This window comes from Podarcis erhardii, assembly GCF_964252035.2.
Source record: "Podarcis erhardii genome assembly, chromosome: 10".
Taxonomy (NCBI): Eukaryota; Metazoa; Chordata; class Lepidosauria; order Squamata; family Lacertidae; genus Podarcis; species Podarcis erhardii.
In genome coordinates this window covers 23,680,699-23,703,741 of record NC_138500.1, presented here as the reverse complement: position 1 = coordinate 23,703,741, position 23,043 = coordinate 23,680,699, and the positions used below count along the sequence as shown (strand labels likewise).

Genomic DNA, 23,043 nt, shown 5'->3' with positions numbered 1-23,043 from the left:
ATAAATATTTTTAAAAGGTAATAAAAGAAATGAAAGTTTGCTATCTGGAGCGAACAAAGCATCTGATCCAACACTCAGATTGCTTAAGGCTGCAATCCAACACACACTTACCTGGGAATAAGACCCATTCCAAGACCCAAAAGGGTATATACCTCAGAGCTGAGCAGGGGTTGTGCTGCAAATTCGATTGACTTTAACGAAATTTAAGCAGACTGGCTAATCTGTGCAGGACTGCAATAAGAGCTGGATGCTGGCTCATTAGTGGAAGCAGTTAGATGGTGGAGAGGGTTAAGGCTTAATCAAAGGAGGAAGTTAATTAGTTAGTTTTATTTTGCCTTTCAGGAAACAAACTCTTCCAAGTCAGTTTACAAGAACAACAAACAATATCAATAACCAGGATCCCTTCTACACAGGGCCCTTCTGCGGCTTGGGTGCAGGGAGTTGACAGCGAAAGCCCAGATGCGCTTTGCTTACATCCACACTATTTTAACATTTACTTTGTCGGGGCTCCCTGCCTAGAAAAAACACACCCCAGAACTATAGTTTGTTAAAGGTCCTGAGAATTATTAGGACACCCCCACATAGCTAGAATTCCCAGCACCCTTAACAAACTACAATTCCCAGGATTCCTTGGGGGGGGCAGGCATGGCTGTTTAAAGTGGTACGGTACTGCTTTTAATGTATAGAGCACAAGGCATTACATAATTCCTTCCTAAACAAAAATGTTTGTAGCAGGTGCCAAAAAGAGTACATTGGAGGTGTCCCTTGATGTCACTAGGCAGGGAGTTCCAAAGTGTGCCTGCTGTTGCATTAAAATACATTTTTCTTACAAATGCAAAATGAGCACTTGTGTGGCACCTTAAGCCGTGCCTGTTCCACAGATTGAAGTGATTGAGTGGGCATATATGGGATTATTATGTAAATAAAGACAAAGCAACAAGCATTTGCTCATGCATTAAGTCTGGGATCTGCTTGGATGCCTAAGACGATCCACTTCCTGATTTTGCTTGGATTATTTCGATGCTGCTATAAAGTACCTGCAAGGGTTTTTCCTGCTTATTTTGGCAAATTCCTGGGCTAAGGTTGGGGTGGTGGCAGCACAGAATCCAATTCTTCTTCCTCCAGATATTTTAAAGCCCCCTAAGAATCTGAAGTCCAAGATACATGCCTGATTGGTCTGTGGGTAAATCTAGATTTTTCCAATCATGCGTTTGGAAAAGAAAATTGAAAAGATCCAAACTGTGTGTGCTGAGACTTTGGATGGAGTTGCCTTTAAAAGAAATCTCTTGTCCCTGGTTCTTATTTGCAAACCTCACCAAAAAATAAATAAATTGGAATTTCAAAGCAAAGGGGGTTGTTTATTTATTTAGCGCGAGGGGAGAGAACTGCTTTTCATTTTAATCTAATGTTCACCAAGGAGGGATACTCCTGTGCTTGTCCTTTATGTGACCTTAATTTTGTGTTGCATAAAGTGCTACTGGGAAAGAAGGGCAGTTTTGTTCAGAGATTACAGCTGCTCCTTTCAGCAGTCCTTCCACTGGCTTGGGAAGCGGGGAAGTGGCAGAAACTGCACCTGGTGCCTTCTTAAGTATTAATGCATGGGAGAAGAGTGTGCATGGAATGATTCTGGTGATTCTCCAGAACAAATTTGCGAAGGGAAGGAGGGAAAAAAAAGGAGACCCTGCATCCTCATGAGTTTTAATGACTTCCAAAGTTCTTATTCATCGCGAGCCATCACACCTTCAAAGTATTCTTACAATCTAATCCTCATTTGCTTCAGCAGAGCACACCGTACACGAGCCCATTAAACTGCAATCCTGCAGGCATTTTTTAAGGGGTTCCTGTCCTTTTTAAAAGTCAGTTATGTATTTATTCTTCTTGTTTCTATTTTGTTTTCAAACCAGGGCAGGCCTCCAACCTATCCGGAACCGGCTGACATACTGTCACTGTTTAGGAAAGAGTACAAAATTATTTGCTCAAATGCCAGTTAAATGGTGAGAATCTCTTGTTGCTCTCCTCTGCATATTCACATTCATTCTTGACCACCCCTGCCCCCGCCGCTCCGTAGTTAAATCTAGAAATCTTTGGCCTTTTCCATAATGTGAAGTGAACCAGTTGCTGTGCATGTTGATAGATTTGAGGTGACAGCAGGGATTGGTTTAGAGGTTTCTGATGTCACGGTGTTCCGTAAAGCAGGGATTGACAGCAGTTGTTTTTGGCTATTATCACATTTGATGCCCCTTTTAGAATAGGTACAATCACATCCATGGTGGCAGGGCCCTCCCTCTGCTGATGCAACTCTGCAAGAAAACCGCCAAATCCAGTCAGAGAATGTCACTCAGCAGCAACTTAACACACTGAAACAACTTTGTCGTGCCTCTTTCTCACAAATATCTACTTTCCGCTGAATCGTGTTATATATTGAAGTTCTCACCCTAGCCAAAAGGAGTATCGCGTATGTAGTTTTCACTCAGGTCCATGTCAGTTACTTTAGGCGGGAAACCCTGGGTTGTTGTTGCTACAATGTTGACAGCCGGCTGCCTATAAAAGCAGGCCGGCTGAGCTGTTTGCTGTTCAGTTCTGTTCCAGCTTACAAATAAAGAGCTGCTTTGGAGAAATTGCTGTGTCGTCTGCTATGTCTACCCACAACTTAACAGTAAGACAAGAGGAGAAAGAGGGTGATAGGAAAAATCTGATCACAGGATTATTATTTATTTGATATATTTGTATACCGCCCTCAGGGCAGTTCACAACATAAAATTCCAATATAAAAACCGCAAAATACTTAGTAAAAATAACAACAAACCAATAATTCCGCCCTCTCACAATACACTTAGAAGAGCATTGGATGTCAATCATCTAGAGGCTGGGTTGTAGAGGAACGTTTACACCTGGTGCCTAAAGGTCTATCATGAAGGCCTCAGTTGAACCTCCCTGGGGAGAGCATTCCACAAATGGGGAGCCACTGCAGAAAAGGCCCATTCTCGTGTTGCCACCCTCCAGACATCTCATGGAGGAGACTGCTTGGCAATTTGATGCTTTATGCAATGGTGGCTGGTACCCAAGGGCTGGAAGGGCAGAAGGAAGGGAGACCAATAGTGGGGGGAGCCCATGCCAATGAAAGACAGTTCTGTCCCCATCCTCTTCCCTGCTGAGTTCTAAGAGGGCAAAACAGAGACCAAGGAAAAGGAAGCGAATGGCCAAAAACACTCCCTGGACATGTAGTATATATGAAGGCAGGCAGATGGGAGCTGGCTGAGTCAGTGGGGCAGTGCCCCATTTGCCCTAATGTGCCAGCTTCCCCTGCCTATGCCACTTGTTAAAGAGGTGCCACTGCAGCAATTCTCTGCAGACAGCAGCAGGATTGGACCATGCCTATTTCTTTAGTGAGAAGAGCACACAGCTTCATGTAGAACATGGCTGGTAAGGAGCCTACAAAGCCATGCATTCTGATGCTCTGTTCAGCTTCTCCTGTTACCGGACAGGCTAGAAATGTGATCTATTACAGAGCCACTTTACAATTTCCTCTATTTTATCGAGGACGACTTGTATCTGAAGGGACGAGTGTCGGCACAATGCTTCGTTTCCTCCTTGCTGTGATGTATGTGTGGCACGCCGGCAGAAGACGGGGAAGAGAAATCGACTTCGGTTGGGGAGGCCGGCCCGGCAGAGGAACAACTCTCGGTTTACCGCGCCAGCATTGCCGGCATCCTAGGAGGACCTCGGAGGCCTTTTGTTCTCGCGCCGGGCGGGAAAGGGGACGATGCCGGGGATGCCGCCGATGCTGCGCGCGCGCGCGGGGGAGAAATCGGAGAATACCGTCGCAGCGCAAGGAGGAGGTTCCCGCTTTCCCTTGCGCGCAGCTGAAGGGCGCCCCCTCCCCAACCCCCAGTTCCCCACGCGGCGCGCTCCCGCCTCCTTCCCAAGCCCCGCGTCCGCTTGGCGCAGCGCACGGAACCGCAGCGGGGAAGAAGGGAAGGAAGGAGAGGCGGAGCCGGAGCTGGTGACATCACGACGCGCCCCCCCCTTTAGGAGCCCGCCTTCCCCACTCTCCCCCCCCCCAAGTTGTGAGGCGAACCGGGGGGGGGGGTTGCTAATGAAAACGTCTGCTGTACTCCGCCTCCTTCCCGGCGCGCCCTCGCTCGCCTTGCACTACCCTGCCAAGGAGTTGGTTGCGCCGCGCGCGCGCGCGCCTTCCATGCTGGGCGCCACCTCTCCGGCTCGCTCGCGCGCAGGTGTTGCCCTCTCCAGTCGCCGAGCTCTTTTGCGCTCTCTCTTGCCTTCCCCCCGCTCTCTCGCCCGCCCGCCGGCCGCGCTCTCCTCTCTTCCCTCCCGCCCGGGAAGGCGGAGGACGGGCTCCTTCTCGGAGGAGGGGCCGGGGAGGAGGAGGAGGAGGAGGAGGAGGAGGGAGCAGCCAGGAGGAGAAGAGGAGGGAGGTTCCCCGTTAGCAACAGCGCCGCCGAAGCCTCCCCCCCTCAGCCAGCGCCGCCTTCCCACGTGAAGAGCCGGGAAAGGCCAAGCAGCGAGCGGCAGCAGCGCCCCGCCAGCCAGCCGGCCAGCCTGCTGGTGGAAGAAGAAGACGAGAGCCGCGGCCCAGCCGCCGCAGACCCGCTCGCCGCCTCCGCCGCCTCTGCCTGCCTGCTCCCCTCCTGGCATTACAGACCCTTCCTTGGCAACCCTTTTCGGCGCCCTGCTCTCGCCTTCCCTTTACGCACAGCTCTCCCCCCCCCACCTCTCATGTGACCTTTCTCTAGATCCCCCCCCCTTTGCAATTGTGTGCACCTCCCTTTCTTCCCCACCCCAGTGCAAGACCTCCCTCCCCCCCACTCTTTCTCTCCCCCAGCCTTGCATCCCCCCTCCCCGTTTCAGCGCAGGCTCCCCCCCCCCCTCCTCCTCTCCATCTCTTGCAATTGCTCCGGCTCCATCCTCCCACGCCTTCCCGCTCCCCCCCCTCCCCCCGCATCTCCCGGCAACGGGATACTCCGATCCACTTTCCCCTCTCTTTAAGAGGATCGCCTCTCCTTTCACTCCGTCCCCTCCGTTACGGCTCTCTTTCCCCTTTTCTCCTCCTCCTCCTCCCGCTCCATAGTTCAGGCTCTCACTTTGATTCTCTCTCCTGCCTCCCCCCACTTGTTCTTCGGAGCCTCCCTCCATCTCTCCCCCCTCCACCTGCTTCTCCCCTCTGCTCCGACCCCTCTTATTTCACAACAATTTTCGGGAGGTGGTGGTGGTGGTTCTGCCTCGGCTTGGAGAGCCGGGGAGGGGGGCGCCTGGCTGTAACCCCCTCCCCATGCCTCTGACGCCCGCCCGCCTGCCTGCCGGTGTTGGATGCTCCAAGGAGGAAGCGGGGAGGCCTCCCGGCTCTTTCTTCTGGGGGGTGCGCGGGGGGCCCGAGATGATGACTTGATGCTTGGCTTTGCCATGGATGGGATGACATGCTTCATGGTTGCCTTGGTCACGCTGCTGCTCTCTTGCCCGGGTCCACCTTGGTGCGTTGCCCGCCGCCTGGTGCTTCCGACGGGTCTCCCGGTTCTGCTGCCTCTGCTGCTGTCTCTGCCGGCCTCTCTGGCTTCCCCGGTAGCAGGTAAGGGGATGTGGGGAGGCTGGCTTCAGTCCTGGGCGGATGCTACCTGGCGTCTAGGTGCTACTCTCAGGCTTCTTTTGTTGGGACCCTGGAGGCCAAGATAAGCTTCCCTCTGGCAACCTCTTGCAAATTCTCCTCTTTTGCGTTGCCAGGATATGTTGCACTTGGCCACTGGATGTTTTTATCATTGAGCATATACAAGAAAGCCAGAGCAATCTTTTATTTTTATTTAATGAAAGACACCCCTAATAAGAAACTCATATATTTTTCAGGGTTACATAACTGAACACCCACCTAGCAAAAAATAAATAAAAAGGCAGCAGATGGGTCTATTGGAATTGAATTAAAATATAAGAATTGTGCTCCACTGTAACTTGAAATAGGTTTGGAAATTGGGTATCCAGTCTTCTATGACGTCATCTGAAAGCTGATGTACAGCTGAAGCCCATTTGAGATTTGCTTATTTCTGGGGAATGGTGGAGTATTTTATTTTTTTTAATATGAATGCTTTGGCACTTTTGAAGGTTTTAGTATTAGCTTGTAGTAGCATTTCTAGGATTCCAGATATATTCACTGGGAGCTCAGTATGGAACCGCAGAGTTTGGAAATGAGGAAGGTAATCCACTATACAACTTTGTAAGACTAAACACTGCTCACTTCAGAAAAAATAAACACCACGTAATGGGTCTGGTTTTTCCATTGAAACAATAACTATTGTGCTTTGTTAGTATTTTTTCAGTACTTTGAAATTGCAGAGACTATTTTCATCTGATAATAGAAAAATATACAGAATTATAATGCAGTTGCTAAATTGCAGCAAATGGTTTCCGTATGCAGACATCCACTTGTAGAAGAAACCCCCCCCCTTCTTCTGTTTGCTCTCTTTCTCAGAAAAGGAAAATGTTATCCTAAAGTTCACAAAACATAGTTGAGAGAGCCAGTCACCACCTGCTATTGTATGCTTTTGTTGAAATCAAGTTTCTCTCTTTCTCTTTTTTATCAAAGATATTAATAAAATAGTACATCATAAATCTTTTTTTCAGTAGCCATCCAGAGAAATAACTGGAAAGAGTAATTTTACCATTGTCAAAAGCTTAATTTCTTATTAATAGCCAAGCAGTATTCAATATTTTTCATTTTGGTCATCTTTTCCTGTCTTAGGCTGCAGCCCTAACTTCGGTTACTGGGGAGTAAGCCTCACTGAAATGAATATGATTTACCGGAACTTCTGAATGGATGTAGTTAGAATTGTGCTGTTACTTCCTTAGTATTTGCATTTTATCCATGGAAGCTAACCAAAAGAATGACAGTAAGGGAAGGGACCATTCCATTAATCTTACTGGCCATTGAACTGGGTCAAACACAAGGTGAAAATCAGAGGTAATTTTGACAGATTTAGCATGTGGACTAAATAAATGATACATCCGTGTATGGCTATATTGGAGTTAATGGTTTTCAAGCACGCAAGTGAGATGTTCAACATCGAAGGTGTCATTGGAAATATACTGTTCATTAGGAGGACACAGCTGACTTTTCCTATTTCATTAACATCAACTGGAAAGTATGACAATGGGCATATTCATGATTGTGGCATGGCTCTTGTTGCTAACGTTGTGCAGCCAGATGATACGGTGAAAAGCCCTGTGAATTTTTTTAAAAAATGAAGTAGCCTCTCCAAAGTCATAAGGAGGTTTTTAAAACATAGTTTTGGTTTCTTGGTCTTTAAAACATAATGTCAGTGTTGAAAACTTCCCTTAGATACAAGCAAAGCATAAGAATTTCTCAGCAAAGGAAACTCTGACCTCTGAATTGTAGATAATCTATCTGTACTCTTATTCTTGGAAAGTGTTGAGTCCCTTCAGCTTGCTATACTGTTTATCTCTGAGCGCAATTCAAAATGCAATTTTCGACCCTTAGGTTTTGACCTAAGCAGCTCGGGCTTAGGGTATCTGAAGGACCTCTTAATTGTATACTCTGCCATTTAATATTTTAAAAGGGAACTGTGCACTGTATGCTACCACTAATAGAACTTGGTAAGTATATGAGATCAGGCCTTCTCTACGGTTGACCGTAAGCCAGGGATGAGGAACCATTAGCACTCCCAGATTTTGTTGGTTTCTGCCTGCCTCGACCAGTACAACCTGTGTCAGCGATGATGGAGGTTGCAGTCCAACAACATCTGAAGGAGCATAGGCCCCTTGCTTTAGGTTTTGCCTCTCTTCCCTAAGAGGTGCAGTTGAACGATAATTTTAAACAATGAAACATCATAAAGTTATGTAAGAAATACACACACCATACAGGCCAAGAGCAGATAACCAAAAGCAAGTGAGCTGTTGATGCAAGAGCTTGCCAGTGCTTGAGCGAACAAGGATGTATTCCGTTGAATGCCTTGTATAAGGAGGAGGAAAGCTGAGGATCACCCCTCTTCAGCAGGTTGTTTTCTGATATTTAATTCCTGAAGTTTGTATGCTGAAGACAATTGACCTCCTCACGTGTTTTTCCATGCCAGGGATGAGGGAACATGGGGGGCTACCCTGTGGTTTGACCCCAGCTCTCATCACCCTGACTGTTTGATGGACATTGTAGTCCAAAGCATCTGGAGGTCACCAGGTTGGGGGTGGTAGCTCTAGACACTAGGCTGGGGAAAATTGGGATGGGTTGGAGCTATTGGGGAGGGAGAAGGCTCGGCAAAGATAATGGGTCTTGGGCTTCTCTTCTAGCTTTGATGGTTGTAGGGATTTGGGCTGTACCATTTCTAGAGAGAATGGAAATGTATCCAACCCTTTTTGAAAGACAGTGTCGAGGCCAAATGCAATCGGAGAGTATGGCAATATTTAAAAATATATTTTTAATTTTAATGTGTGTTAACCATTGCATACATATTACTGTTGCATAAGGTGGAAATAGTTCTTATTTCTTGCATAGAAAAGATGGGTGGTGCTCCTTTTTTAAGACTTGTTAGGTAATTTATGTCTTTCAGAGTTTGCCATGCATTGCTTTTGCACAGCCATCCCTCTTTTCCAAGAAGTTCCAGCTTCCTTTGTCAGCTCCGTCTATTCTTCCTGATTCTCTTTTAGTCTCCTTTACCAGAATGCCTGTCTCCTTTCTTCTTGATATATCAAAATTTACTTCTCCACAGACAGTGTTCCTGCTGCTGTGCAAAGTCTGTTCCCTGTGCTTGTGCTGTCTCTCCTGTCTGCAGTGAAGACAGGTGTGGGAACAGTGGAGCTAGAGAGCTGGTGATTTGTGGGCAGCAAGGCTGGATGCACATGGGAAGCTGATATGATTACCCCTACCTCCACGAAAGCAGTGGGTCGTATCCCTCTAAGTTATTCTCTGAATAGACCCATTAAAATTAAAGGAGCATAAGAACTGGTGGTGCATCTCTTAGTAGCTGCTTGAGCGTTGATATGAAGAAAACAAGAACTCCCAACTGTTGAAGACTGTGAAATAAAGGGGAATTGTATAGATGGTTAAACTAACTAATATACTAATGAAAAAATTCCTTCCAGTAGCAACTTAGAGACCAACTAGGTTTGTTACTGGTATGAGCTTTCGTGTGCATGCACACTTCTTCAGATACACTGAAACAGAAGTCATCAGACCCTTATACGGTATATAGTGAGAGGGTGGGGAGGGGTATTACTCAGAAGGGTGGTGGGAATGGGTGATTGGCTGATAGGTGTGGTAAACCTGTTGACGACTGTTACGACTGCAATTGGTCTTACAGGAAAAAGCAAGGGGTGAGATGGCTAAAAATAGTTTTATCATGTATAATGAGATAAGAATCCAATGTCTCTATTCAGACCAGGTCTCTTCCTGGTTTTAAGTTTGGTAATAAGTTGCAATTTAGCAACTTCTCTTTCCAGTCTTATTTCTGAAATTCTTTTGTCATAAGACAGCTACTTTGAGATCTTGTATAGAATGTCCTGGGAGATTGAAGTGTTCTCCTACTGGCTTCTCTGTCTTGTGATTCCTTATGTCAGATTTATGTCCATTTATCCTTTGGCATAGGGTTTGGCCTGTTTGTCCAATGTAGAGAGCTGAAGGGCACTGTTGGCATTTGATGGCATACACAATGTTAGAAGATGAGCAATTAAATAGTCCTGAGATGGTATGATTGATGTTGTTGGGGCCAGCAATGGTGTTGTCTAGGTGTATGTGGCAGCAAAGTTGGCATCTCGGTTTATTGCAGGCTCTGGTACCAGTGTCCATGTTAACTCTGGTTGTTGTATTATTGTGGATGAGGAGTTGTTTAAGATTGGGTGGCTGTCTGTAGGCAATGAAAGGTCTTCCTCCCAGAGCTTGAGAAAGAGAACTGCCATTATCTAGGAGAGGTTGTAGATCTCTGATGATGCGTTGAACTGTTTTAACTTGGGAGCTGTATGTGATTAGTAGTGGTGTTCTGTTATTTTCTTTTTTGGGTCTGTCTTGCAGCAAGTTATCTCTGGGTATCAGTCTGGCTCTGTTGCTCTGTTGTTTAACTTCATCAGGCGGATATTTTAGTTCTAAAAAGGTTTGCTGTGGATCTCTTAGGTGAGATTCTCTGTCTGTAGAGTTGGAACAGATGTGGCTGTAACGTAGGGCCTGGCTATATACAATGGATTGTTTGGGATGGTAGTTAGAAGCATGTGGATATGTTTGTTGGTCAGTTGGTTTACGGTATAAGGTGGTGCGTATAAGGTAGTGTCTATATGCCCCCAAAAATGTATTTCTTGCATAGATTAACAATGAACCAATCTATGCAAGAAATACATTTTTTGGACACTGCTATAAAAACACAGGATGGGCGTATAGACACCACCTTATACCATAAACCAACTGACCGACAAACATATCTACATGGCATAAAAATAATCTGATTTAGATTCTCCCCTAGTTGCTTTTCTTTGTTATGTGGTATGCTCAGAGAGAGCTATATCCCAGACCTTACCAAACCAGTAACCAAGTGAGGAAGGTGAGCAAGATTTCCACTGACTGGCTATTGATATTCTTGCCACAACTAGTAATAGAAAGACCAGGGTGTTCGGAGATACTCTGGTGTCTGCATTGCTTTCTGTCGAAAGCAAGGCCAAGAATGGATCTGGTGTTACTGATTGCTCTATGATTTGAGAGATAATGGTAAGAGCCTTTATCCAAAAGCTCTATAAAACTTTGATGTATTGGATGAATATTGATGATGATGATGATGATACAAAAGAAAAAAGGAGGAGGAAAAAAGTAAGGAACATAAGATTGTCATAGCTATTAATTTCATTGGGTCTGTACTGAGCAGGAGTGTTGGATAAAGCCCAGTGTGTGCAGATGTTGTCCTACTGTAACTTAAGGATGGTAGTCTTAACTCAAGAAGATAGGAGGCAGGAAGATATGAGGCACCCAGTGTGTTATGTACAATTGCAGCTCCTTCTGGGTAGTCATCTTTAAGTACCCTGGCCAAGAGGCAATACAAATGAACATTCAACAAGAAATCTGAGATACTTGGAAGCCTGCTGTAGTCTCTTTGACGGGGTGCGTGAGTTTATGCTAATTTTCCAAATATTTTATTTTCTGTTAACCTAAAGCGAAGAAAAGGTTAAATATTGGGACCCCAAATAATTACTCAATAGGTTGGTTTCACAACTAAAAATAACTAGATAGGTCATCTCTGCCTCGGCCCTGCCTCCTTATATTCCACTCTGGTAACTTTTTCTGGCTTGCTTACTCTTCCCAGTTAAGACTGAAATCTTGAAGCCAAGGATATACTGTCTTCTTTGTGGTCCTCTGCTATTTCCACATTGCAAACGGACTCCTGTTTATCCAGTCTTGTGATTTATCTGTATATTTGGGATGTTTGCAAGGTTGTTCAGGAGAAAAAACACCAGTTCACAGAAATAAGTATTTTCAGTACATTAGCAGTAGCTGTGTTGTTGTTTTTGTCCACTGAGGACGATTCTTGACTTTCATGACTTTTCTGTTTTTGCTTGGTCTTTTTTATTTTATTTTAAGATGCTGGTGAAATTTGTTTCTTCTGCTGTGTGATTATAAATCTGGCAGTGAGGAAAAGATCATCCTCGTACTTTCCTGTTCAGCATGATGCCATTTAAAGAGCTGTCTTGTCTTGTATTCATTCCTGTTATGACATTGTTATATTTCATGCCTTGTTTCCAAAACATGTTTAAGGTATTTTGCCTGAGCTGCTTCATTGCTTATCACTTTGATGAAACTGGCAATTTCTATATAAGCTACTTGCTTATTTCATTGCCTCATTTAACCAGTAACAAAGTCGTATTCTACTTTAAAATGCTGTACTGTGTTACGATTAGCAAAACTAATGACTTTTATATTAGATTGAATCATCCTTTCAGCTATCTCAAGAGTTACCTCATATCTAGCAATCCTAGAATAATTATTGTGTTATATAGAATAAAATTGTCAGCTTATACCAGTTAGTGATAAAGTTTCCAGATTTGTAAAACTTTTTTTTTTCTGAATAGGCATGTAAACTAATTGATTGCTACTAGAATGAAAGTATACCTAGTAGGGCTTTTACTTGTATTTATGGTTTAGTGTCACTCCATGATACAGAAATTAAACACCTGTACTATTGGGTTGACATTCTAAATTCATAATAATCCCAAGAACATTTGATTTAAAAATTGAGGGTTTTTTTTGTCTCTAGTTTGTTCACTTTACATATAAAAGCAAGCATTAACTCGCTGACCATGGGACCTTTAGCATAAGACCATGATTTTAATTCATATAACCCTGATCTAAAACAGCTGCATTTCTGGGCTGAATTCAAGGTGCTCTTGCTAGTTTTTAAAGCCCTAAATCACTTAGGTCCCAAATATCTTCTTCCCTACAGTTCATCTTTGGTGTTGGGATCAGAATGGGCCTTCTTGGTAGTTCTGCTGCCCTCAGACGTTCAGAGGTGGTCAAGGGTGGCAGCCCAGGAGACAACATTCTCTGTGTCAGCCCCTAAGTTGTGGAATTCCTTTCCCACAAAGATGTATTCAAGACCCTCACTATGTAGTTCTCAGCAGACGCTGAAGATGCGAATAGCAGCCTGCTGCCGGCGCGTGGGGCGCCCTGCCCTCGCTTCGGGCAGACACCGGCCAGCCCCACAAGCTTGGGGGACAGCGGAGAGGCACAGCGTCGCCATCCCGCTCTTCCCTGACCTGGTTTGGTTTCCCCGACCTGGTTTTTTTTGGGGGGGGGAATAAAGGAATTCCCCCCCCTTTATTTCCCCCCCAAAAAACTAGGTTCGCCCTATGGGACGGAGCATCCTATGGGACGAAAAATACGGTATAACAAATTCACACTGGTCCTGAATCAAAGATGATTTGGTATGCATTTACTGGTACTTAACTTGGAAAAAATATAATCTCTCCCCCCCCCCCCAATTCACAAGAATTCTCAAAGTGGGAACGATTTTTTTAAAAAAAACAACAACCTTAAAAACACAATATAAAGGATACAGTAGCATGGGATCTACTAAATATATAAATTAACCCAAAGGAAGGTTATTAATCGTACAGGACAAATAATGAAATAACTGATTGCCAAGAGTGGTTGTTGTTTTTAATTGATTTCTACAGGGCTAAATTTCTCATTAATCTCTAGTTACGAGTGAATTTATGTATCATTTTTTAGAAGTGGGATAATAACTGCTCTTTTCTGTTACTTCAAATATGGATTATTTTATTACTTTACGCCCACCAACCCCATCTATATGCAGCTCTGTGTATCTTTAATTTTGCTAATAGCAATGATGGCTTAAAGTTCAATCTTCACTACATGTGTTCATTCATATACCGGTAATTAGTGATGTCTATTCCATGCCATTTAAAGGAAAAAGGTTTAGGCTGCGCTATGAAGTGATATGGAAAATGGTGTCATCAGTAAACCTGCGTCCTCTGGAAGGAGGAAACCCATGTTGCCAGCCTGGGCTCCTTTGGGCGTATGGGTGGGAAATACATTCAATAAAAAAGAAAGAAAAAGAAAATGTATACTATGGAAGCTTAGTTTTGAGGCATATGTATTGATTTTAAAGCAAACCTTTTTCCTGCTGGGTAATCAGATTTTGCAACATGAGTCTATAGTGAAGATTTCCCTTTCTCCTTTACCCTTTGCCCAAGTAAGAACTTCGCTGAATATTGAATGGCTGAAATGCTCCTTTCAAACAGTGCTTTGAAAACACTTTACTAAGTAAAAAGTAGCAGTGCTCTCTACAAACTGTTGTATAGTATTTGTAATTTTTGCCCGAAGAGAGACTAAATTCTTATAGTAGCTTTCCCAGTGACTGCTCCCAGATTGTGTAATTCTCTTCCATGGGAAGTTAGGTTCTTTTTGCTTTCCTTTTGCAGGTAGGCAAATACTTTTTTTTTTTATTCCAACAGGCCTTTGGCCACTGATTGGCTATTGTGGCAGCGACTTCTAAGAGTGGACATTCTTCATCTGGTCCGCTGTCCCCCTGGTACTTTAAAATGGTTTTAAGAATTTTTAGTTCTGTTAATTTTACTTAATTATTTAATCAGTTTTTAAAAATATTGTGTTTTTTAAAGCTGCATTTGTTTTTATTTACACGGTGGGTCACCTTGGGCCCTGCACTGCGAGGAAGGTGGGGACCATTTTGCGCAGGGGTTCCAGTTCCTGCTGGAGCATGTATAAGCACCCTATGCCCCATTATTCCCCGCCCCTGTTGCCCTCCATTCCACCCCTGTTCTGCTGTCTTCTGGGTCCAAAAGGACACGTACGTGAGCCATCACATCAATTTGGGATGCAAGTGGTGCTGTGGGTTAAACCACAGAGCCTAGGACTTGCCGATCAGAAGCTTGGCAGTTCGAATCTCTGTGATGGGGTGAGCTCCCATTGCTCGGTCCCTGCTCCTGCCAACCACTCTGGCGGGAAGGTAAACGGCATTTCCATGCGCTGCTCTGGTTCGCCAGAAGCGGCTTAGTCATGCTGGCGACATGATGAGGGAGCTGTACGTCAGCTCCCTCGGCGAATAAAGCGAGATGAGCGCCTCAACCCCACAGTCGGTCATGACTGGACCTAATGGTCAGGGGTCCCTTTACCTTTAACGTGGTCACTGCCTGTATGGCTTTTTAAATATGTTTGTGGGAAGGGGCTATTAATTTGTTTTTTGTTTTATTATGTATTTTGTATTCTCATTTTTTATTTTTATTTTTCTGCTGTGAACCGCCCTGGTATCTTTGGATTAAGGGTTGTATGCAAATTTAATAAATAATAAGGAAAGGAAAGGAAAACAAAGTATGGCTGAGCAGTAGGCAGGACTGTTCAGCACAAGCTGCCAAGGCAAAATTGCAGAATTTTGTTTGTTTGTCACCTTAAAGGATGACCAGGCCCTCTTGTGTGTTTCATCCTACCTGCTCCTTTTAGGTTGTTGCCAGGCTTTACTTGGCTGTCAAGAGTGTCTGGAGTTGCTGACCTCAACAAGACATTATATTTATGGGCCACTTTAGTGGAAAGAAATAGAGGGCTGATCAACAACAGCAGCGATCCTTCCCCATCACCCCCGGCATTGTCTTGCATTCTCCACAGAGCCTAAAACAGAACACCCATAATTTTTCTCTTGACGCACATGGACACAAAAAGCACCGCTGCACCAGCCGACAAAACAAGATTTATAAGTGACAGTTGGCTGTTTGCTGATAAGGCGGCTCATGGGAGGTTTATATTTTAGTCTGGGTTTTCAAATTGTGGTGGTTCATGTTGCATGCAGGTCGATAACACACAGCAAGCTATATATATGTTTTAAAAAGTCCCTGGAACCTCTTTTTCTTACACTGAAATTACAGATGGACTGTAGTGCACCTTTCGTGTTAAAAATTCTAGTCCGTAATAATGTTTCATTCTTTGTGGGGTTCAGTAGGAATAGTAGGGGACCCCAGCATGTGACTGAAGCCCGATCCCCACATCACATTTTTTTATGGTATACAGATGTGAGGATTTACTTGCACATGCGCAGAAGCAGTCTAGCTTTGGAACAGTAACCCATACACCTGAGAATTTAGGACATTAGCTTAGTACATGAATGTCTGACTTAGTGTTAGAAACTCAGATGTGTAAGCTAGAGGGCAAATGGCTCCTTAAACCAAGCTTGTCGTCACCAAAATGGAATGTCTAGTTGCCATTTGGGGGCAATATGGCTCTAAGGTTTTTCAGATGATGGAATGCCTGTGATTGATTCTCAGTTAAACTCCTGGCTAGTTCAGATGACAACCCTGAGCCTAAGATATTATTTTTTTCCCAGAAAATCCAGTTCATGAAATGTGCTGTATTAATACTGTATTATTCTGCCTTTCATGCTGGGTAGGTTATTAAGAGTTTGGACTTGGTATCCCACTTGGAAGAGTTTGGACTTGGTATCCCACTTTATCACTACCCGAAGGAGTCTCAAAGCGGCTAACATTCTCCTTTCCCTTCCTCCCCCAAAACAAACACTCTGTGAGGTGAGTGGGGCTGAGAGACTACAGAGAAGTGTGACTAGCCCAAGGTCACCCAGCAGCTGCATGTCGAGGAGCGGGGAATCAAACCCGGTTCATCAGATTATGACTCTACCGCTCTTAACCACTACACCACACTGGCTCCCAGAAGAAAAGTCACTTGATCCAGGGACAGTACACATGCACATTGGCCTATTCCAACATCTTTTTCTTCATGGTGACTGACTGTTCCTGCTCAGGCTTCACAGAAAAAGCATTTTGGTTCCAGAAATTTATTTTGATTGTACAGATAAAACATAACTGGTAGAATTCTGCAGGATATTATTCCAAAACCAATGATTCCCAGGTATGTGCCTCCAGTTGGTGGAGATGTCAGGCGCCATTCTGGTGCCCAAATATCTTCACTGGTTGAAAGCCAGGTGCAAAATGCACCTGGCTAATTTCAAACACTGGCTTGACTGCCTGCAAAATGTGTGCCCTTGCTATGCTACATCATATTTCCCTGCCCCTTCATAGGAGGCTATTTACAGGTGACTTCCTCACCTTCACACATAACCAATTTGAGTTGCTCCTAAGAGGATCAATCAGAGTTGCAAAATCCCTATGGGTGGAAAAGAAGGCAGATTCTCAAGATCTGAAAACCATGTTGGGCTGCCCGAAGAACTAACACCCAGAGAGAGAGAGAGAGAGAGATTACACTGTTCTTTCCTTAATGTGATTTCAGGAAAGCACTGTTTTGGCTTTTCTAAACAAGAGGGCATCATTCACAGACACAGCTGACTATGTTGGGAATGCTTTTTGCCTCAGAGCATATATGCTGCTGCATAGAGACTTGGGACCAGCTGTGAAATATTTCTGAGTAAAAGCAAACTATCCATCAAGGATTTCTTTAAGTCTTCTGTTGCAGCGGACTGTGTCTAAAATAAACTGTATACAACAAGATTCGGGTATCATATGCACACAGAGCCCCTCAGCTGTCAAGAAGATGGTTTGTATCTGTTACATTATGTATATAGCGTATCCCTAGAGTGAGATTGCTTCTTAATTTAGTGGCTGCTGTGTGCCACGGAAAAGGATTAAAGGACACAAGATATACACCATATTCTGGAATCTAGCATCTTTACAAATTCCAGACTCTATTCGTACAGATTCATCGTGGAAGGCATCCTTTCCCTGTCCAGAAAATCCAGTTCATGAAATGTGCTGTATTAATACTGTATTATTCTGCCTTTCATGCTGGGTAGGTTATTAATATTTTAATTTTGGCATCTTTTCGAGCATGGACACCACCTCTTTCCTCCCTCCCCTTTCCAGTTATGCAACAAAGCAACAGCTGCCAAGTTTTAAGCCATGGGGAAATCTTAGAAATTTAGGACACAGAGAGAGTCTTGCTTAAATGTGCTGCAGCAAGAATCACAGCTTTGCCTGGTGGGGGCAAAAAGATGCACATTCACAGCTGCACCCCCAGTTGAAGTGAATTGAGTGCGCCCAGTTATCCCATGGCTTCATTTCCATGGCGTGGCACATGGTTCCATGGTTTGGAACATGGAGTTTTGGTGAAGAGGATGTTCTCAGAAGCCTATTCCCAATTAGCAGAATATTTCTCGACCCCTCATTGCTTTGCCTTTTCCAAAGGTTTGCAAATTATTGTTGTGTTGCCCTTCACCAGCAGGTCCCAAGGCAGGTTGCGACAATGTAAAATTGAGAGTTAAAACCAGAGTACAGTCACCGGAATAGGGTTTGCCCTGAAAACACACATCTCAAGGGCCAAAGGTCAGGGTAAAGAGGTGTGTCTTCAGCATCCTCCAAAAGTTTTACAGGTTAAGAAGCCGGACACAACTCTGGGGGGAAGGAATTCCACAACTTAGGGGCTACCACAGATAAGGCCCTCTCTTGGGCCATGCCACACCCCAAACTTCTGAGAGAGGTGGAGCTACCAAAAAGCCCCCCCCCCGCTGCTTTTAGCATCCAGGGGGATCTTTAGATGGTCTTTCAGCTATGTGGGGCCTAAGTCGTTTAAGGCTTTAAACACCAATGTGAGCGGCTTGAATTGGGCCTAGAAATGAACTGGCAGCCAATTAACCGTGGTTAAGATTTGTATTGAGGTAGGCATAATGTTGCACCGTGGCTATTTCCCCCCCAAAAGAGAAAGGGGCATTCATGAAGAGAAAGAATGAGGTGCTGTTAGGAGACCCCTGTTTTTCTCACAGTTACAGTTGTCCAAGCGGATTTACAATCAACCCCTCTTCCCAGGGAACTCTTGGGATTTGTAGCTGGGGGTGAGCAGGGAGAAGTAGGGGTTGCCTAACAACTCTTGACACCCCTTGACAAACCACAGCTCCCAGAATCCTTTTGGGGGAGCCATGACTGTTTATCGGTGGCATCCTAGTGCTTTCAGAAGGAGCTGAAGGAGCGTCTCCACCCCCATCGTTCAGCCCGGACACTGAGATCCAGCGCCGAGGGCCTTCTGGCGGTTCCCTCATTGCGAGAAGTGAGGCTACAGGGAACCAGACAGAGGGCCTTCTCGGTAGTGGCGCCCGCCCTGTGGAACGCCCTCCCATCAGATGTCAAAGAGATAAAGAATTACCTGACGTTCAGAAGACATCTTAAGGCAGCCCTGTTCAGGGATGTTTTTAATATGTAATGCTGTATTGTTTTTAATACTGATTGGGAGCCGCCCAGAGTGGCTGGGGAAACTCAGCCAGATGGGCGGGGTATAAATAATAAATTATTATATTATTATTATTTCAGATCTACAGTGTGGCTGTAGCCAAAGCTAGTCTAATTTTGTATGTTGGATACTACCATGCTGTATTTCTTATGAAGAGCATGGCCTGTAAATTATTTAGATAGATAGATGATAGATAGATAGATAGATAGATAGATAGATAGATAGATAGATTAATAATAATAATAATAATAATAATAATAATAATAATAATAATAATAATTTATTATTTATACCCCGCCCATCTGGCTGGGCCTCCCCAGCCACTCTGGGCGGCTTCCAAAAGAATATTAAAATACTATGATACATCAAACATTAAAAGCATCCCTAAAGAGGGCTGCCTTCAGATGTCTTCTAAAAGTCTGGTAGTTGTTGTTCTCTTTGACATCTGGTGGGAGGGCATTCCACAGGGAGGGCGCCACTACCGAGAAGGCCCTCTGCCTGGTTCCCTGTAACTTGGCTTCTCGCAGTGAGGGAACCGCCAGAAGGCCCTCGGTGCTGGACCTCAGTGTCCGGGTAGAATGATGGGGGTGAAGACGCTCCTTCAGGTATACTGGACCGAGGCCGTTTAGGGCTTTAAAGGTCAGCACCAACACTTTGAATTGTGCTCGGAAACGTACTGGGAGCCAATGTAGGTCTTTCAAGACCGGTGTTATATGGTCTCGGCGGCCGCTCCCAGTCACCAGTCTGGCTGCTGCGTTCTGGATTAGTTGTAGTTTCCGGGTCACCTTCAAAGGTAGCCCCACGTAGAGTGCATTGCAGTAGTCCAAGCGGGAGATAACCAGAGCATGCACCACTCTGGCGAGGCAGTCCACAGGCAGATAGGGTCTCAGCCTGCGTACCAGATGGAGCTGGTACACAGCTGCCCTGGACACGGATTTAACCTGTGCCTCCATGGACAGCTGTGAGTCCAAAATGACTCCCAGGCTGCGCACCTGGTCCTTCAGGGGCACAGGTACCCCATTCAGGACCAGGGAGTCCTCCACACCTGCCCGCCTCCTGTCCCCCAGAAACAGTACTTCTGTCTTGTCAGGATTCAATCTCAATCTGTTAGCCGCCATCCATCCTCCAACCGCCTCCAGACACTCACACAGGACCTTTACCGCCTTCACTGGTTCTGATTTGAAAGAGAGGTAGAGCTGGGTATCATCCGCATACTGATGAACACCCAGCCCAAACCCCCTGATGATCTCTCCCAGCGGCTGCATGTAGATGTTGAAAAGCATGGGGGAGAGGACAGAACCCTGAGGCACCCCATAAGTGAGAGCCCAGGGGTCTGAACACTCATCCCCCACCACCACTTTCTGAACACGGCCCAGGAGGAAGGAGCGGAACCACTGTATGACAGTGCCCCCAGCTCCCAGCCCCTCAAGACGGTCCAGAAGGATGTTATGGTCGATGGTATCAAACGCCGCTGAGAGATCCAGCAGAACTAGGAAACAGCTCTCACCTTTGTCCCTAGCCCGCCGGAGATCATCAACCAGTGCGGGTGTGATGGCCTGGGATTCCGAGTCTGAGAGTGATCCGGAGGAATCCCAGCCGGCGCAGGAGTCCCCGCCTCCAGGGCCGGCTGAACTGGGGCAAGGCCTAGTTGCTGAGGAAACTCAAGAGCAGGCACCAGGTGAAATCATTCAGGCCCCAGAGGTGCTGGAAGACTCAGTGGCTACAGGTGAGCCTCCCCCGGGGCCCAGTAACCCTTCGGCCTCTCCTGATCTGCAGAGGCTTAGGGCAGAGAGGCGAAGGGAACTGGTGTCTCCCAGGAGGAGTGCTCGCCTTAAGGCCAAGAGAGGCGGGGCTTCTGGGGGCCGGGACCGCCCCCGGCCTTAGAAGAAGATAAAGGTCAGGCAGCCCGGTCCCAGGTTGCGGGAGCAACGTCGTTGTGAAGTATCTGCTTTACCCAGTCCTTGTTCGGCACTCCCAGTGTGCCTGTTCCTCGCCCGGCTTCCTGCTTCTGCCTTACCAGTGTTCCTGTTCCCCGCCTGGACTCCTGCTCTGCCTTACCAGTGTTCCTGTTCCCCGCCTGGACTCCTGCTTTGCCTTACCAGTGTTCCTGTTCCCCGCCTGGACTCCTGCTTCTACCCTACCAGTGTTCCGGTTCCTCGCCTGGCTTCCTGCTTCTGCCCTACCATCGTTCCTGCTACCCCGCCCGGCTCCCTGTTGATCTTGGCCTACGGTAATAGTACCTCATCCCCCCTGGGACCAGCACAGTTTGCTCCCGCCATACCCGCACTCCCCCTTCGTAGGGGTGCGTTCGGGAAGAGCCAGAGGCCATGGCTGACCAGGCGGCTGCACTGGTGGATTTGGCCCAGAGGAACCAGACCTTGACTCACACCGTGCAGCAGCTCAGTGACGCGGTTGTGGCACTTCAGCAACGCTTGGAAGCCCTACCGGCTCCTGGGGCCGACGCCCCGGCTCCTGGCAAGTACCCAGTGGCTTTGCCTGAGAAATTTGATGGAGCCCCGGCCAGCTTTCCCATGTTCCTGGCCCAGGCCAAGCTGTATATTCAGGGGCGAGCCCGGAACTTTCCTGACGACCGCACCAAGGTGCACTTTTTGATTAGTTTGTTAAAGGACCAGGCGGCCAAGTGGGCGTTGCCGCTACTCAGGCAAGACTCCCCCTTGCTGGCAGACTATACGGGGTTTTGCAATCATTTGGAGGCCGCGTTCGGCAATCCCCAGAAAGGGAGTCAAGCCAACCGGGCGATTCGGCGTTTGAAACAGGGCAAGTCCACGGTGGCCGCATATACCACGGAGTTTCGGCTGCTGGCACAGGACTTGACCTGGAATGATTCGGCACTGCGGGACCAGTATCTCGAGGGGCTTTCAGACGAGGTACTGGACCAGTTGGCCACAATGGAACGCCCCACCACGCTAGACACTCTCATTCAACGGTGTCTACAAATAGACGATCGGTTGGAGGATCGTCGTCAGGCCCGGGGTCGCCGACACTTCCAGTTCACGGCACCAGCTTTTTCCAGCAGCCCCACGGTCACAACTGATTTAACGGAGGAGCCTATGCAGCTCGGGGCAGTGCGGCCACGCCTTTCCCCTGCAGAGAAGGCGCGGCGTCGGGAGGGAAATCTCTGTCTTTACTGTGGCGGAAGTGGACACTTCGCTCGGTCTTGTCCAGAGAAACGCCAGCCGCAGGGGAAACCGCCAACCCCAGTAGCTGATGGCCCTAGCTACCGGGGGTCCCAAACAGCACAGAATGGGGCCGCACCAATTGAATTACAACACCTTATGGTTCCGGTACATCTATACCCTCCAGGAGGGCCATGGATTCTTACCCATGCTCTGGTGGATTCAGGGGCAACCCGCTCTTATATGGACGCTGCTTTTGCTGCCCAGCATCGGGTGCCACTTCGGAACAAGCCAGAACCGGTACAGGTGGAGGCAATCGACGGACGGCCACTGCGTTCGGGCGCCGTCACTCAAGAGACCCAGCCCCTGGTCCTGTGCCTCCAGCAGCACCGTGAGAGGCGAACTCTGGATATTGCTTCCATGCCCCGGTTCCCCCTGGTGCTTGGGATGGACTGGCTAGAGGCTCACAATGTGCAGATTGACTGGGTCAAACGGACTGTACACTTCCCAGACCCCAATTCTCCTGCTGAGACTGAGATGCTAGCAGCTGCGCCCACTGAGGAGGCGGCTGCGACGCTCCCCGCTGAGTACCGGGACTATCACGACGTGTTCGAGGAACGGGGGGCAGACCAGCTGCCGCCGCATCGGTCCTTTGACTGCGGCATAGACCTCCAGCCCGGAGCGCCTCTACCGGTGAGTCGCTTATACTCGTTAACAGAGCCAGAGCGCGAGGCTTTGCAGGACTTCTTGCGCAAGAACCTGGAGCGTGGGTTCATTAGACCCTCTACCTCGCCCACTGCTGCACCAGTGCTCTTTGTTAAAAAGAAATGTGGGGAGCTCCGCCTTTGCCATGATTACCGGGCCCTGAACAAAATTACCATCCCGGACCGGTACCCCTTGCCCCTTATTTCGGAGTTACTGGAGCGGGTGCAAGGGGCGCAGGTGTTCACCAAGCTAGACCTCCGGGGAGCCTACAATTTGATTCGGATCCGCGCCGGGGATGAGTGGAAGACAGCATTCGGGACCCGGTACGGACAGTTTGAATACCTGGTTATGCCCTTTGGTTTGTGCAACGCGCCTGCTGTGTTCCAACGGTACATCAACCACGTGTTCCAGGACTTGCTAGACAAGTACGTGGTGGTGTACTTGGATGACATTCTGGTTTACTCCCGTGACCCGGCGTGCCACGAGGGCCATGTCCGG

At 46.9% G+C, this 23,043-nt stretch overlaps 1 protein-coding gene across 1 annotated transcript in view; it reads left to right on the top strand.

Moving 5' to 3' along the window:
• Positions 1-4,240: 4,240 nt before the first annotated feature.
• The window catches only part of KIAA1549, a 117,530-nt gene continuing 98,727 nt past the window's right edge, over positions 4,241-23,043 (top strand). Inside the window, 1 exon segment of the mRNA XM_081878778.1 lies at positions 4,241-5,584. Coding sequence (XP_081734904.1) covers positions 5,329-5,584 — 256 coding nt within the window. The 5' untranslated portion in view covers positions 4,241-5,328.